Below are 18,065 nucleotides of genomic sequence, written 5' to 3' on the forward strand. Positions count from 1 at the left end.
AACATTAAAGACAGACTGAAGGATAGGTAAGTTTTAGACAAAATGTTCATTGGTCAGCGGAATATTTACATACAATTTAGCTGTTTATCTCTAGCTAGCGGCTACACCCCTAGACACCTCTAAGGGCACTTGTAATGATGGGGCTTAAATTTACCCTCCCTCTCCTATTTCTTATTTCAGTTTTAAAAGAAACAGCAAATGGGGCAGAGGGATGTGGTACCCTCCCCTAAAATAGCTATAAGCATTCCTAGGACATATGAGAAGCTTCACTGTTCAGGAGAACTGTATCGGTTAGAGGTGTGCGAGATTCTTCGCTACAGGCAAAAAACACCTTAGTATTGTATAAAATAGGATAACATTTCAACTTTAGACAATGTGAGTTATATGTATGTTTGCTTTTTACCAATAAATGATATTCTAAGTTTTCTATATATGTGATTTGTTATTACGTCTATTAAAGGAAATCCTTTAATTTTTTTCACTTTATTTATTGGAAAACTTATGAAAACTTAAATCGATTTAATGTCAATTGTTTTTTGAACACCTTTATTTTAAGAATTTTTAATAATTCTATGTAAGTAATAAAGGATTTAGAGTTAGCTTGTAATATGTCTTGATTGAGAAAAATTTTTATTAAAAAGTCCTGTTCATAAAGAGATAAACAGATTTGGGCAAGCATGGACTTCCAAGCATTTTATTTTAAGTAAGTTATAATGCATTTTTTTTAATTTGGAAAGGGTAAAATGAGGGGTTACAAAGTTTAAATATACCCTTGGACATCTATGGATTTGGGAAAATAATGCTTTATAGAATAAAATTTGTAAATTGAAATATGCATAAAAACATGAGTTATTTTCAGACAGACAGACTTAGCAAAATAAGCCTTTTAGAACACATTATATGAAAAAAAATATGTAGACAATTTCCAATAATTTATTTGACTAGATCTAATTATTGTACATATTATTAAATCATCATAAATTACGATACATAAATCAATACATTTTAGTTTTACACAGTGGCGTGCCCAAACATTTTATCAGTGGTTTATGAACTTTCATAGAGGGATGAAAAATAACAAAGCAATCCTTTACAATTTCGCTTTTAGATTTTACATTAATTTAAAAATCAATAATTTCAAAACCTAAATTTTACATAAGAAAAATACAATAGTTTTAGAGTAGCATATTACTAAAATCTAGGAAAGCATAGACAGGACAATGGCTGATAAATAAATCTTCCAATCCAGCAAATACTTGGGGGAGTAGATAAATTTCAAGATTATTGTCCGCTCTCTCTGATTAATTCTGGGTAATTTTACAAAAATACAATAGATATAAAATTTGTTCTAGAGTGAGGTAGCTGGAAATCCAAGTCCGGGCCTGAAATATACAAATATTTAATCCAGTATGGCTTCGAAATCGATTAATATCCGCTGGAACTTGTTTCAGCTATAGTGAAAAAACATGTATAGCGTCGTAATACAGACAATTTCCACGGATATTAAAATGAAGATCATAAAGTTAAAACCAGTTTTGGTAGACGGGCCTACGGTATCCTCCCCCAAAATAGTTATAGACCTTTCCTTTGCGTGTGAAAAGCTTCACTATAATAGCGAGATCCTTCGCTACACACACAGACAAACATCTTGTTACTTTTATATTAGGATATTTCATTGTCCATTTATGTTCAGGTTCGCTTTATGGAAGTTGCCATGTTTGTTTTACCTTGGTCTTGACAGGGGGCCAAAGTTCAGTAGCGGGCTGGGGGTTGTAAATCTAACATTCACATACTTTTAATCATTTCACCCCCTTGCAAAACTCTGTGCACGCTATTTTTTCTATTAAGTAGCCAACTAAGCCAACAAAGTCGATTTTTGTCAGAAAGAAAACAGTAAATAATATTTTGTAAATCTAAGTCATTTATTTTACTAATAGTTTTGAAACTTTTATGTTAAACAAGGATGACAACATCCATAAGTAGCGAAGCAAAAAAAATATGTATAAGAATTCAAAGATTAGTTGTCAAAAGCATATATATTAGGAAAAAATCACGAAACCTTTTCAACGTTTTTTTAAATTTCTTAATATTTTTTTTTCAGTACTGTGACTAACAGACTGACGGTTAAAGTAAATGGATGCTCAAAACAACGGGAAATTTGATTTTGATATTTTTATCTACAAAAATTTTAAAAATCGGACCATAAACATTAAAGATATGGAGAAAAATGTGAAAAATGACCGTCATAGTTGTTTTCTTTAAGCGACAGGAAATTTAATTTTGATACTATAACTGAAAAAATTTGGAAATCGGACCATAAACACCAAAGATATGGAGAAAAATGTGAAAAATGAAAAAATAACCTAAAACCTGCTAAAAAGTGGTCCTACTGCCATTAATGTTTTATAGTTAATTGTGCTCCTTAATAATGGGAATGTTGTCAAAAAATTTCAGCCTTTTATCTTTTATAGGAGCCGAGAAAATCGTTTCCTCCAAACTAAGACATACGGACAGACGGACAGACGGACATTTCAAATTATAGAGTAGCTTCGCTACTAAAAATGTACAAAACAAAGAGGTTTTTTAAAACTAAGAATTAATTTACATCTTTGTGTAGTATTTTAAAAGTTTTGACCTTGTAAATGTACAATCTCTTTTTTTTTATTTATTAACAAATTAATAAATTCATATTAAAAAGTATGAATTCCTTGCGACTCCAGGTGTGATTGAGCTTGTAAATTGAGTTCTTTTTAAAATAAAAAGTCTTTTTATAATTTTTAATATAATTTATTATTTTTAAAAATCGCGAAACCTTATTAAAACAAGTATCCTATACCAAAAATTTGAAATAATTTGGGTTTCCTTAACAGTAAAGTATCATAAAAAAACTATACTGCATTTTGTGACTTATTTCAAAAATACGAGAATTTAACGTATGAAAATTTGGTTACTTAAATAGCAAAAAAAATATTAAAATGAATGAACAGACTTTCCACATATTATATGAATCCCCGATCATGCAACGTTTGAAAACAATAGAACAATACTAACAAGCCAAAATTAGAACAGATGGACTGACCGTCAAATGCAATGTAGAAAAGGATTAGCTTTAAGAAAGACTCCTTTTGTTCCTAGTAGTAAAAGCAGATGAGGGGATACCATTAACATTCATTATTGGCATTCTAAATCCTTCACCACGACCTAGATAGATAGATAAACAGATTTATAGTATAGATGTGTATACAGACAACTACCTCCCTTCCTTTTTCAAAGACCTCTTTCGTCTACTTCCAAATTATTTTCTGCTACTTGGCTGTGTTAATATAAGCGACACGATTGGTTAATTTTTAATGACCCAATAGAAAGGTTGCACAAGACGGTTGCGATGGGGAGATGCAGTTATTTAATCCTTTCTCCCTCTAGTGTTTTACTTTAATGATAGATAGATAGAGAGAAAATGAAAATAGATATATAAACTGGATTAATGATAGATTGATAATGAGACATAGTGATGGATAGATAGAAAGATTAATTTAGATAAAAACAGACAAACAGAAATACAAACAGACAGACAAACAGACAGACAAACAGACAGACAAACAGACAGACAAACAGACAGACAAACAGACAGACAAACAGACAGACAAACAGACAGACAAACAGACAGACAAACAGACAGACAAACAGACAGACAAACAGACAGACAAACAGACAGACAAACAGACAGAAAAACAGACAGACAAACAGACAGACAAACAGACAGACAAACAGACAGACAAACAGACAGACAAACAGACAGACAAACAGACAGACAAACATACAGACAAACAGACAGACAAACAGACAGACAAACAGACAGACAAACAGACAGACAAACATACAGACAAACAGACAGACAAACAGACAGACAATCTAACATAAAGTTCTTACTGGCTGTAGAACCACCATTAATGATTTTCTCAGCCTCTAATTCCTCGAGTCCTTTGTTGAACCTTGTTTCAGCCAGGGGTTGAAGGTATCTAAAAAGTAATTGATTAACAATACCTGCCATATTCCTTTAAACCTATATTAGTAGCATCTATTATTTCATGTATGTATGTATGTCATTACTCTGTCCTTATGGTTGAAATAAGTCAAAGCGACTGCATTATTTATAGATGGATTTCCAAAACTCTTAGATAATGATTTAAATTTAATGAGCTATTTAACAAAAAAAATTTGTAGATGCTTGTGGCTTAGATGAATTATTATATATAGCAGTAGATCCAATCCTTAGTATTGCAAACAGACAGACTGAAATATAGAATTATAGATTAGCTACTCTACTATTCCTAAATCTTTATTTTACCTGGAATCCACGAAATCAAAGACTTCAGTATCAGAAAGTTCAGCACCTGCGGCATCTGCGTCATTAGGTACTCTAAAAATTAATGTAAAATATACAAAGATATTATGACAGGGTAAAAATTATAAATTTATTTTTTTATGACTCCCTGTCATTCATTGGTCAGCTATGTTAGTATATCCAGAAGGAAGGGAATAAGATGGGGTAATTGGAGAGGGGGGGGGGGGGGGGGTAGATCGTTATTTTACCCGCGTACAATAAATACATCATTTCAATAAAATAAATTACCCCTTCTGAAGAACAAAACTATGGAGGAAAAGTTGTGGCATTGCTACTTTCTTTAAAACAATCAAGATTTGAAAAAGTACCCAAAGTTTTAGAGCCAATTAATAAGAAAGCATGTTTATAGAATCATTGGTACTTGCTTACATGTGGTAGACTGGAGCACCGAAACCCCCCCCCCCCCGCTTAGTTTTGACAAAAATCAAAAATAAGGGGGGGGGTAGTTTTTTCATGTCTGGAAAACGGCAAGGAGGAAAAGTGCTCAGCAAGGCAAAGACTTAACCCCCCCCTTAATTTTGAAGAAAATCAAAAATAAGGGGGGGGTAGTTTTTTCACTGTACAACACGCCAGAAAGTTGAGTGAGGTAAATCAAGAAAATCCAGTATACCAGAGGGGAAACCTTATTACAGGGATATTCATGTTTTGGGGCATAATTTCCTTATTTATTGACTTTGGCCAGTAAAAGGTTTTAATTTTGGTTTTGATTTTGGCAAGTTCCCAGTTGAGGAGTGAGATTCTACCCCATCTGAAAAAATAAACCCCCCCCCCCCGCCATCTATCAAATTAAACCCCCCCCCCCGGCATCATGAAATTTTTACCCCATCTTATGATTTTGTCCCCATTATGTTAATTTATCCCCATCTTCATATTTTGTACCTCTCCAAGAGAAACAAAATAATGTCAGAGAAGGGATAAATTATTGAACTGGGGACAAAAATGAAGGATGGGGTCTAAATAGGAACATGGGGCCAGGATTGGAAGGTGGGGTCTGATTTGACAGATGGGGGAATGATTGGCAGAAGGGGAAATAAAATCTGGGTAGGGGGGAGGGGAGAGTCTGGAGGGGTTTGCGAGGTGAGCCTCGCGCGAAAGAATTTATATTAGGGTAGCATAAGCTACCATACTCCACTGTAGTGAAGCTATGCCTTTCACTCTTATATATTTTCCTATATTTTGAATAAAATTTGAAAATGCCTCTATTTATTTTTTTTATTTCTCTTTTAAGACTTTTTTTATACTAAATCACCAACATATTCTAATACTTTACTTTACCTAATATTTTAAAATAAAAATTTGGCTCCATTGAAGAAAAAAAACAATAGTTTGTTAGAAATAGGAACATCTAGTGGCAGATTATTGAACTACATAATATACATTTTTCTGGATGTCAACAAACATGATGATTGGTTGAAAAACACAGATGGGGTAGCAAACAATGCTATGATATTAAAATTGAAGCAAGGGGTTAAAACTCACACATGGTGGTCAAAAAATTAATATGGGGTCATTTTTTCATGATGGGGGTAGTTTCAAGTGCTTATATCTGGAGAACCGTAAGAGATAGAGGCCTAGTTGCTTGACTGTGGTAACTCAGATTTACATAAGGAAGCCATTTATGCAAATGGGGGACCAAAACATGATATGGGGTATTTTTTTCATGATTGGGGTAGTTTCAAGTGCTTATATCTGGAGAACCGTAAGAGATAGAGGCCTAGTTGCTTGACTGTGGTAACTCAGATTTACATAAGGAAGCCATTTATGCACATGGGGGACCAAAATATGATATGGGGTATTTTTTTCATGATGGGGGTAGTTTCAAGTGCTTATATCTGGAGAACCGTAAGAGATAGAGGCCTAGTTGCTTGACTGTGGTAACTCAGATTTACATAAGGAAGCCATTTATGCAAATGGGGGACCAAAATATGATATGGGGTATTTTTTTCATGATGGGGTAGTTTCAAGTGCTTATATCCGGAGAACCGTAAGAGATAGAGGCCTAGTTGCTTGACTGTGGTAACTCAGATTTACATAAGGAAGCCATTAATGAACATGGGGGACCAAAATATGATATGGGGTATTTTTTTCATGATGGGGGTAATTTCAAGTGCTTATATCTGGAGAACCGTAAGAGATAGAGGCCTAGTTGCTTGACTGTGGTAACTCAGATTTACATAAGGAAGCCATTTATGTACATGGGGGACCAAAATTTGATATGGGGTATTTTTTCATGATGGGTGTAGTTTCAAGTGCTTATATCTGGAGAACGGTAAGAGATAGAGGCCTAGTTGCTTGACTGTGGTAACTCAGATTTACATAAGGAAGCCATTAATGAACATAGGGTACTAAAATTTGTTGGGGGTTTCTTTTTTCATGATGGTGGGTAAAAATTGAAAATAGGGGCCATTTGTTATGGTGGAGAGGGAATTAGGTTAAGTTAGGTTAGGTAATATTGAGGAGCCCTGCAAGGTTAGGGCCCCCCGGGGGCCCTAACCTTGCAGGGCTCCTCAATATTACCTAACCTGTGCAGGAGACCCTAACTCTGCAAGGCTACTCAATATTTCCTAATCCCTTCATGAACATAGGGTACCAAAATTTGATGGGGTTGTTTTTTTTCATGATGGTGGGTAAAAATTAAATATAGGGGCCATTTGTTATGGTGGAGAGGGAATTAGGTTAAGTTAGGTTAGGTAATATTGAGGAGCCCTGCAAGGTTAGGCCCCCCGGGGGCCCTAACCTTGCAGGGCTCCTCAATATTACCTAACCTGTGCAGGAGACCCTAACTCTGCAGGGCTACCCAATCTTAAACTAACCTAACTTAACCTAACCTAACCTAACCAATTTTAAACTAACATGAACCAACTAAACCTAATCTAACCCATTTTAATCTAACCTAACCCATCTTAACCTAACCTAACAAACTTAACCTAACCTAACCCATTTTAACCTAACCTAACCCATCTTAACCTAACCTAACCCATATTAACCTAACCTAACCCATTTTAATCTAACCTAACCTAACCTAACCTAACTTCACCTAACCTAACCTAATTTCAACCCCCAACCCCATCATAAAAAATTGGCCCCTATATTCAATTTTTACCCACCATCATAGAAAAATGACCCCCATATTAATTTATGTACCCCCATGTGCATAAATGGCTTCCTTACTTTAATCTGAGTTACCACAGTCAAGCAACTAGGCCTCTATCTCTTACGGTTCTCCAGATATAAGCACTTGTAAGTACCCCCATCATGAAAAAAATACCCCATATCAAATTTTGGTCACCCATGTGCATAAATGGCTTCCTTATGTAAATCTGAGTTACCACAGTCAAGCAACTAGGCCTCTATCTCTTACGGTTCTCCAGATATAAGCACTTGAAACTACCCCCATCATGAAAAAAATACCCCATATCATATTTTGGTCCCCCATGTGCATAAATGGCTTCCTTATGTAAATCTGAGTTACCACAGTCAAGCAACTAGGCCTCTATCTCTTACGGTTCTCAAGATATAAGCACTTGAAACTACCCCCATCATGAAAAAAATACCCCATATCATGTTTTGGTCCCCCATGTGCATAAATGGCTTTCTTATGTAAATCTGAGTTACCACAGTCAAGCAACTAGGCCTCTATCTCTTACGGTTCTCCAGATATAAGCACTTGAAGCTACCCCATCATGAAAAAATGACCCCATATTAATTTTTGGACCTCCATGTGTGATTTTTGTTCCCCATATTTTATATACTTACCCCATATGTAATATTTTACCCCTATAACTCATAGTTTATTACCACCAAGCTTTGTTTTAAACATTGAAAATTACAGGGACCAAAATTTAAGATGGGGTACAAAATCAAATGATGCCGGGGGGGGGGGGGTTTATTTTGACAGATGGCGGGGGGGGGGGGTTTATTTTTTCGTATGGGGTAGAATCTCACTCCTCAACTGGGATGGTGCCTTTGCTTTTTGTCAAAACTAAGCGGGGGGTTAAAAAACTACCCCCCCCTTATTTTTGATTTTTGTCAAAACTAAGCGGGGGGGGGGGGGGGTTTTCGGTGCTCCGGTCTTCACATGTAAGCAAGCACCGAATCATTTCTATGACAGATGTACGACAATACCTAAATATTGAGTAATTAAGCTCATAGTGAAGATACTACTCACCCAGTTAGAAAATTTGTTTGCTGTATTTACAAATATTTGAATTAATTTTAAATAGGAATAATATACAAAAGATAAAAAATACTAATATCTTATATTTTAAAGTAACAAGATGTCTGTCTGTATTTATGCTTGTCAGCTTAGATCTTGTAAACCACTTGACCAATAGTTCCACAATTATCAGGGAGGTGTCCATTTGGTTCATGACTAGTTTTTGCTGTTCAGAGATAATTATGTCATACAACACAATTACCAATGATAGGCCAATACACAGACTAAATTACCAATGGCAGGCCAGTATACATTTTAATTAAGTAATGGTAGGCCAGTATATATTTTAATTGACGTATGGTAGGCCAGTATGACGTCATTTTCTATAGGCACTACAAAAAAACTTCGTCAATATTGAAGCATGGCTTGTAGTAAAATTAATATTATATTTCTTGTGGTTGGATGACGACCGATATAATGGCTTGTAGTAAACTTAATATAAATATTTCCTGAGGTTCGATGACGACATTGTTTCTAAATCTCAGCTGTTCAGACTGGATGGCTCCGGAGGACTTAATAAAACATGGATGAAAACATCAATAAAAGAAAAGCTAAAATTATAATAACAAGTAAAAAGGATGACAACATTCATACGAGAGAATCTAAAAATCATTGATGGGAATACAGAAAAAATACGGAGATTTAAAGGGAATTATTATATATTTAGAAAAAATCGCTTATACTTTCTTACTACATTTTTTATTATTTATTATGTAGATGACTGAGCTGACGGACACAATAAATTAAATACTTAAAGCTAATTGGTGTAAGAACTCTACACAAAAAAATCAGCCGCCTACCTTGAACAGTATCTAAGAAAATCATATTTTAAACCCATTTCGTCTTAAGGACAAGCAGACAAAGTGAACTATAGAGTAGCACCACTACATAAAAATGTTTAGGACTCATTTGCTAAATTCCCAAAGTTATGAATGTCTACCTGGAACATATTAATCATTGAATCCTGGAACTGCCTGTCCAAGTCTGCCGCCACTCTGCTGGCAGACAGAGTTACTTCATCTCTATACACTATACCTGGAACTATACAACATACCTGGACCTACATAATATCCCTGGAACTATACACTATACCTGGAACTATACATTATACCTGGAACTGTACACTATATCTGGAACTATACACTATAACTGGAAAATTACACTATAACTAGAACTATACACTATACCTTGAACTATACACTATACCTGGAACTATACACTATACCTGGAGCCATAAACTATACCTGGAACTATACACTATACCATGAACTTTGCACTAAACCTGGATCTATACACTATACCTGGAACTATGCACTATACCTGGAACTGCCTGGCAAAGTCTGCCGCCACTCTGCTGGCAGACAGGGTTTCTTCATCTCTGTACACTATGCCGTCGGGTAGAATAATTACTCCTCTAAAAAGTGTTTAAGAGAAGATTTAAAGAAAGATGCATTTAAAAACAAGAATGATAATATCCATAAGTAGCGAGGCACAAAATAACTATAGGATGGACAAATAGATAAAGTTTGTTATGGAGCGGAGGTTCAATTATTATTATAGAAAGAAGAAAAATAAGCAAAAATTCAAACTAAATCACAAAAAGAATGTGGTTTATGTCTTCTGAAGCATGCTTAACAGACAGACGGACAAAACATAGACTAGATGAGTCATACTCATTTTAATCTTCACTAAAAATTTCAGTCTTCTATCTTCAATATCAGCCGAGAAAATTACATTTTCTCTGTAGTGTTCAGGATTTACAGACGGACTGACAAAGTGAATTACAGTGTTTGCTATCATTGGGACCTAATTGTCAACTTTATGGTGTTTTGACTTTTTTAATTGACATTTTATTGCTTCTATAAAAAAAAATTAGATAATAGTGCAGCTACTATAAATATTGTGGTCTTTTGTAGGTACATAAGCTACTTGTAGTCTGGATTCAAATAATTGTATTTAAAAATTTTTAAAATTCAAAAAGCTTAATAACAAATCAGTTTTTTATATAAATAATTACTAGGTAAAAGTTATATTCTTTTTTTTTATTATTGCTGCGCTATTTATAAAAATAATAATCATTGTTTACGGTTTCAACGATTTAATCAAATTTATCTGCACGTATGTTTTTTAACAGTTGAACAGTTTAAAACCAAAATAGAAAAATAGAATATCTTATTAGCGTAATAGGATCAAATTTAAAAAGCCGCACGGCTAAAGAAATGCTGATTGATTGCATACTTGAAACTAGGGTTCGGCAGCCGCCTTCAAGCCTCAGGGAAATCAACCTTTTTAAAATTTAAAAAATCAACTGGAAGTCTAAACCTGACCACAATATAGCAATTGTTTAATTTTGTCAAAGCACCCAAACGATTTTAAATTGTAGGTTTAGTCGCGGCTTCCGAGCATTGTTAATACGTCTTTATACTATTTCTTACCTGGATCCTACCAGTTGGCTGTTGGTCTGTTCTAAAATAAAAGATTATACAATAGCTTTTTTCATACAATGTGCCTGTAGGCATCAAATAAAGCTTTGTTTTCATAAAAAATGTTTGTAGTCAATTAATTAATTTTATGTCTAAATTAAAAACAAAAAGCATTGTTTAAATGGAAAAGAAGGAATTTGGTTAGTCATTAATTCTAAATACCGATTAATTTTTTCTTTAGTTATATAATGTAATTAAAAATGTTAATGTAAGCGGCATGTTTGACATAAAATAATTGTCTAATCTCCGATAATCCTATTATATAAAGTAGTAAGGATTTTTGTCTAAAGATAAAGATCTAGAAAAGTGCTCGTCTGAATTGAAAATGAAAGGAAGCTTTATAAAAAATCTTGGAGTGTATCATACAATTTTTCTGCCCTTCCCTAGAGGCAATGCAAATAGTTATAAGTAAACTAATGCCGACAGAAAACCACCCAAAACGGGTTTAAATACCCGTTGTGCATTTATGGCCATGCCGAACCGTTTTTTTTTTGCAACTTTCCTGTGCACGCCACTAGAGCAAAACAAAAAAATTGGAATTCCGTTTTGACCATTAAAAAGCTTCCCTGAATTTTTAAGCTAGATCGGCCTATAAAAGTGGTGCTCGGCACTTATGATTATAAAATCAAGGCTTATAGCTCGCCATTTTAGAGCACTTTTGAGCCATTGGAAAGTAACAATTAATTGCATTTTTAGGATTAGTTTTTATATTTTTCTATGCTATAGCTTTAACTCAGAAACAGTTGAACATAAATATTTTTTTTGATTTTATTGGCCTTTTTGTATGGCTGTTATCATCCTTGTTTTAATCTAAAAATGAAAGTAAAATTTTATCAATCTGTTTTTATTCAACCCTTTTCTTATCAAATAAAGATTTCATTATAAACTCCTACATGGTGCAATTTAATAGAAAAAATTATTGAACTATTGAGAATGGCAACATTTATAAGTTATAATGTTGGGAAAAAATTGTCTGAATCGGGGCCAAAAGTCAGGGCTCACAAAACTGGTATTATTCTTATTCTTTTTTCATTTAATATTCGTCAAAAATTGTCTGCAATACAATGCTATTCATGAGTATTCAGTATGGCTGAGAATCGGTTCAGCGGATATCAAACGGTTTCTCAGCAATGCTGGAAAATAATATTCAATAATTAACGAATCAAATCATTAACGACGAGTGGACGACGGACAGTTATTAAGAAGAAGTTTGATGTTTATTAGTTAAGATGATCTGTTGAAAAATAAAGTGAAGAAAAAGTAATCAAAAAATTAAAAGTCAATAAAGCAAGTTTTGAAATTTCATTAATATTTAAAAGGTTTCTTTTAAGTTCAGAAATCATGTTAATTCTGGAATTTTAGAAACAAAAGCAATAAAAAAGGTCGGAAGAATCCTTTTTTTCTCATGATAGCCACCTCTGCCCCCCTTCTACTTCGAAGTATCAGAATAAAGTTTTTTGATGTTTAGTTTGGTTTATGCTTAAAGGTTATGGTTTGATATAATATCAAGTTAAGACATAATATCGACATACAAATATTTAAATTGCAAGTTACTAAAAATTTTTAGGGGGTTTAAGTTATTCCATAGTGGAAAAAGCATTCAAACCAAAAGGTCAAAAATGCAAGTTAAAAGCATTTCTTAAAAATATCCTTTAATTTGTAGATAATTTAGCTAATCAGGGAGGGAGGGGACATTGTGCTGGTCTTAAACTAGTCCTCAAGGTTTATAATAATGTTTTCTCGTATTCATTCGAATCCGGTGGATAGGAACCGGTTCTTATCCATACGAAAAAACTATGTCTAGCTTCATATTATATCCAGCTTTCTACGAATATAGAAATGTACAATCATAAGATTAAAACCAGTTTTTTTAGCCCGTGCCTTCGGCATCTCGGGGCTAAAAAAACTAGTTTTAATCTTATAATTGTACATTCTATATCCGCGGAAAGCTGTTTATAATACGATGCGAGAAATAACTATTCTTGTTCGTTGACTAAACAACTTTGGGGAAAATTATTGAAGTTTGATTGGTTGGTACATTAAATTGAGTGTCTAAACGTTTCAATCACAAAATGTGATTCACAGAAAAGGATGTAAATCAATTTATCGGCCATTGTCCTATCCCTTTAGATCCCTGTTAGAATATGCAGCTTTGCTCATCTTTGTAATCCTGACGCAATCCTGACGCATTTATAGCGTAAAGGGTAACGTTCCTATTTGATGTCAGGGACTCAGGGGGGTGTAAAGTTAGAGTCTTGGCCTTTTTGCGACAATGGATCTATGATATACGTGGATATATTGACTGAGGAAATTTTGTCGTAAATTTAGCTTGCTAAAATGAACCTCATTTATTAGCCAGTTCGTTCATACAGTAAGAGGAAAGGGATTTGGGTAAAAGGGTGTATGGGGGGGGGGGATAATAGCAATAGCTTATAAGAGTACATGAAAATCTGTGGCAACATCCAAGTAATATATCGTTTACTGCGTAACACTAGAGACGAAAAATATTGTAGCTTTTTCTTTTAAGACAAACAGCGGGGATATGCCTTTGCCCATAAACAGGCACAATTTGTTATCATAAACAACTAGGATCTCCAGATAAAGGACGTACAATTAAACTAGTTGGTTAGATTTTCAATTATCTAGGCGTTAGAGTGAATTTGTTAGATTGTATACTTTATAGCAGGGAGTGAGGGGACAAGGGGCTGTTTATTACACTAGTCCCCAAAGTTTTATAATAACGTATTCTAATAAATGGCTCAACAACTTTGAGGAATTTTATTAAATTTTGATTGGTTCATTTAGTTGAGTGTCTAATGTTTCAAGCACTAATTATAATCTAGAGAAGGGTTGTTTTTGTGTATCATCATTGGGGATGTACATAAATAAGTTTATCGGCCATTGTCTTATCCCTTTAGTGTATAGCCAAAAAATTATTTGATGAAAAGAAAATGATAAAAATTTGAAAAATCATTCCAAAACAAAAGTGAGCAATTATTTTCTTCTATTACAAATTGCAACTTATTTCTAAAAGCGAATTTTTTCTATAATTAGGATCGGTCTGTCCGTACGTCCGTGACGGATAACTTTTTTCGTAAATTTAGGCACGTTATAATTGTCCTATCGATTTCAAATTTTGCATGGTAATCCTTGTAGTAGTTAGGTACAATTTAGAAATCGTAGGAACTCTATAATAGTTAACAGAATGTCCGTACGTCCATTTTCAACATGTTGATTTTTTCCACTTTTTTAACAACAAATTTTTATATGATCTAATTATCAGATTGATCTGATTTTTAGTATAATGATTCCTGGAACAACAAAGTACAATATCGTAAGTAAAGCAACTCTATAATCAAGTCCTAAAATTGTAAGTATGTCCTTAAACATTATCCTGCATCAAGTAGTTTTTCAACAAATTTACTTATAATTTTGCTTCCACTCTTAAACATTTATATTCTGATTATTCAGTTCTGACACTATGCAAGTGTTAATGCCCTTTTGTCCTACCGTTTCAGAGCTTCGCTTTTATGGATATTGCCATCCTTGTTTAAGCTAATCTTTCATTTCAATAACCGCGGCATTGGTGAAATTGACAAAATGTCGAATTATTCCGGAGCCACCATTGAGAATTGACCACAAGGCGTCATACTAGAGACGTTAACAATGGTACCAGACACAAAGCATCAACATTAAGAGTATGGGGAATGCCTAGGACAATCAAAAGGTGAAATTAAACACTATAGGCATAAACCTTAACAGACAAAGGTCGTGTAATCAAAGAGTAGGTAATTTAGTAAATTTAATACTGAAAAAGGCGACTTTTAAAGAAATAAGTAAAATAAGAACATTGGCAGATATGCATAGTTTTATCCTTGATAATAATTCACCACAAATTCTCATCATTAAGAGAAATTACTTAAAACGCAACAATTTTTTATATTTCCGTTACATATTTTTCTTAAAAAGGGTATTTTTTTATAATCTTACTTCGAAGGAGGGAGGGACATTGGACTGTAAAATATAGTGGTTACCAAAGTTTTACAGATATTTTTTCTCATTCTCAACATTTTGATTGGTTGGTAGGTTTTAACTAACTAGCGGCTTCGCCTCTAGCCTCTAGGGGCTTAGGCCCCAAGAGGTTTGATAAAACCAAATTTTCGTATTTTAGATTAAAAATAAGAATGTAAAAAAAATTACCTAAATTACACCCTACTATTTTAATTTTAGTTTTAAAAAGAATTTTTTTTTTTTTGGGGGGGGGGGTATTTTTCATTTTTAGGGGGGTTGGGGGTCCCATCGCCCAAGAAAATAGTTATAAACCTTCCCAGGACCTATGAGAAGCTACCCTGTAAAGGAGAACCCGATCGGTTCAGCGAATAAAGAGATCCTTCGCTACAGACAAAAAAGCTTACTACTTTATATAATAGGATAACCTTATTATAAAGAAGGGTAAATTTAGGTTTATCATCATTGGGGAATGGGGATGTAGAAATTAAACGTTTATTCCCTGAAGATCTTATCCCTTAAGATCCCTAAAACTTTTTTTATGAAAGAATCATTCTAAAAGGATGTGGCAACCATCCCATTTAAAAAAGTTTTGTAATTTATTATTAGTTATTTGTATTTTCCAGTATTTGGCTTCTCATTGTACCAGTCCCCAAACTTTTGTAATAACGTTTTTTATTAGTTGAATGGACAAATTTGGGGAGTTTTATTGAATTTTGATTGGGCGGTTTATTAAGATGAGTGTTTAAATGTTTCAACGACTAATTTTAGTCTACAGAAGGGGTAATTTTGTGTATCATCATTGGGGATTTACATCAATTTATCGGCCATTGTCTTATCTCTTTAGATCCTTATATATGGTCATTTTAAATGTTTGATCTTTAGTGATAAAGTTAACATAACTGTATTTAAACAAGGATGACAACATCATCAAAAGCAAAGCTACTAAAATTGAAATTAAAGTAACAGCAAAGCAAATAAAATGATAAGTTAAAATCATCAAATTTACAAAAAAAAATTAAACTTCATTAGTCTATCGTTGATAAAAACTGATAAAAACGCATTTTTCAACTTCATTTCATTCTAGAGCATTGGAGACATACAGACGGACATAGTAAGTTGTACTTTAGAAGCTGAGTGGTTATATAACACTATTTCAGCAGTCTATCAAAAACTAAAAGAAAACAAAATACTATCAATACTTACTTAAAACTAAAAGGGTAGAAATAACTGCAAAGTTCATTTTAACTAAGAACATCTTCGATTCTGAAAAAAATCTAAAAAATTTTAAAACTTAAAAAAAAGATTTTAGTGTTAAAAAATAAATCATAGAAAGAAAGTGGATCTAATTAAAGCAGAGGCTGCACCACTAATATATGGGTAAGGGAGGAAATTAAAATAGTCAAAAACCATACACTTACTTAATAAAAAAATATAACATTTTTGAACCTATGTAAAGTTTCCAGAAAAATGGAAAACTCAATCGGTTCAGTGGTTTGGGATATCTAAATCGGACAAACAAAAATCTTACTTCTTTATACATAACTAGCGGCTACACGCCAAGAGGCCTTCAGGGGCACTCGAAATGGTGGGTGGCTAATTTCGACCACCCCTTTTTTCTAGGGGCGATATCTGTTGGAAGAGCAGTTTCCCCAAAATAGTTTAAAACATTTCCATTACCTATGAGATGCTACACTGTGAAGGATAACCATATCGGTCCATTGGTTACAGAGATCCTATAGAACAGACACGCAGACATCACGTTACTTTTATATAAGGATAGACAAAAGTTTAAATCCATCAAAAACAAGAAAACATCTGCCATAAAAAAAACCTACAAACAAAATGTGTTTAAAGGGTAACTGCGCTTTTTATTAGTAACTCAACCAATTGCTTTGAACGTCAAGGATATACTAATAGTAAGCTAACTTTGATAAAGATTAAATGCCCCCACCCTTCCCAAGAAGGCAAATCGCAGGGATTTATGGATAGGATAAATAAATATACAGACCTTTCTTTCCCCCTTAATTGAAATGGATTATTAAAGCAGGATTTATAAAATAAAATGTGGCTGGGGGTTAAAATTTTTCGTTTGTTGTACTATCCCTGGACCCCTGGAAACTTTTGAAGTTTAAAAAGCCCTGAAAGGGGAATTAAAAAGGAGGGGCCTGCTCTTTCCCCGGATAAATATCATCTTGAGGTGCTAGTCAAAACAGCGAAAATAATAAAGGAAAACTAACTAAAGTTTGGGGATTTTGAAAAGCGAAGCGGATAGCGCTTTTCGTTAATTTAGGCATGTTAGAATTGTCCTATCGATTTTAAACTTTGCATGGCGATTCCTGTAGTAGTTAGGTACGATTTAGAAAGCGTAGCAACTCTATAATCGTTACCATAATGTCCGTACGTTCATTTTATAAATGTTAATTTTTTACTTTTATGACAACAAATTTTTGTATCTGAGAATTATCCGATTTGTTTGATTTTTGATTTACTGATTACTATTACAACAAGGTACAGTGTTGCAAGCGAAGTATATCTATAATCACGTCCTAAAAATGTAAATATGTCCTAATATTCTAATCCTTGTTTGCTATGAATTAAACTGGTATCCAAAGCTTAATCAACGCGACCTCTTATCTCTTTACTTAAAAATCTTGAGTACTTTATACAATTTTGATTGGTTGGTATAAACTTGTAGTATGCAAACTTATCAACATATAATTTTAATCATAGTAATTAGTCGGACATTACCCCATGGTACAGATTTTAATTTAGAAATAGTTAAAACTAGAATATATCTGGCATCCATACAATCTTATTCATAAGAAAATAAAATTGATTTTGCTATTATTTTGCTATAAAACTTTAGCAGTGTCAAAGAAATACCTCAATCATACAACACTACTTCGATGGTTCTGTGAAATAGCTGTAATAATTATTTATAGAGAATTAC

The 18,065-nt window shown here is 33.5% G+C and overlaps 1 protein-coding gene across 2 annotated transcripts; it reads right to left on the bottom strand.

Annotated features, from left to right (window-relative positions):
- Positions 1-918: 918 nt before the first annotated feature.
- LOC145331510 (uncharacterized) lies at positions 919-16,385 on the bottom strand. 2 transcript variants are annotated; one of them, XM_080176201.1, is made up of 11 exons: positions 16,319-16,385; positions 11,057-11,087; positions 9,942-10,035; positions 9,071-9,133; positions 8,574-8,593; positions 4,349-4,420; positions 3,931-4,019; positions 3,132-3,201; positions 2,711-2,746; positions 1,728-1,781; positions 919-1,382 (listed from the first exon to the last, which is right to left on the bottom strand). In XM_080176201.1, the coding sequence occupies exons 1-11, from the start codon at positions 16,368-16,370 to the stop codon at positions 1,349-1,351; spliced, it is 615 nt and encodes a 204-aa protein (XP_080032327.1). In that variant the 5' UTR covers positions 16,371-16,385; the 3' UTR covers positions 919-1,348. The 2 variants fall into 2 exon arrangements, with proteins under 2 accessions (XP_080032327.1, XP_080032326.1); XM_080176200.1 differs by having other exon boundaries at positions 1,728-1,778; positions 2,708-2,746.
- Positions 16,386-18,065: the final 1,680 nt, after the last annotated feature.

The sequence above is a fragment of the Acartia tonsa genome, chromosome 11 (assembly GCF_053477335.1).
Source record: "Acartia tonsa isolate MP-2025a chromosome 11, ASM5347733v1, whole genome shotgun sequence".
In the NCBI taxonomy this organism is placed as follows: Eukaryota; Metazoa; Arthropoda; class Copepoda; order Calanoida; family Acartiidae; genus Acartia; species Acartia tonsa.

What these genes read in the sequence shown, in the direction of transcription:
- LOC145331510 (XM_080176201.1), bottom strand. Translation starts at nt 16,370, where the DNA reads ATGTTCTTAGTTAAAATGAACTTTGCAGTTATTTCTACCCTTTTAGTT. An exon ending in TCATCTGCTTTTACTACTAG is followed by an intron (nt 2,747 to 3,131) that starts GAACAAAAGGAG and finishes TATTTTAAAAAG; the next exon opens with AACTCAATTTACAAGCTCAA. An exon ending in TCAATCACACCTGGAGTCGC is followed by an intron (nt 1,782 to 2,710) that starts AAGGAATTCATA and finishes GTATGTGAATGT; the next exon opens with TAGATTTACAACCCCCAGCC.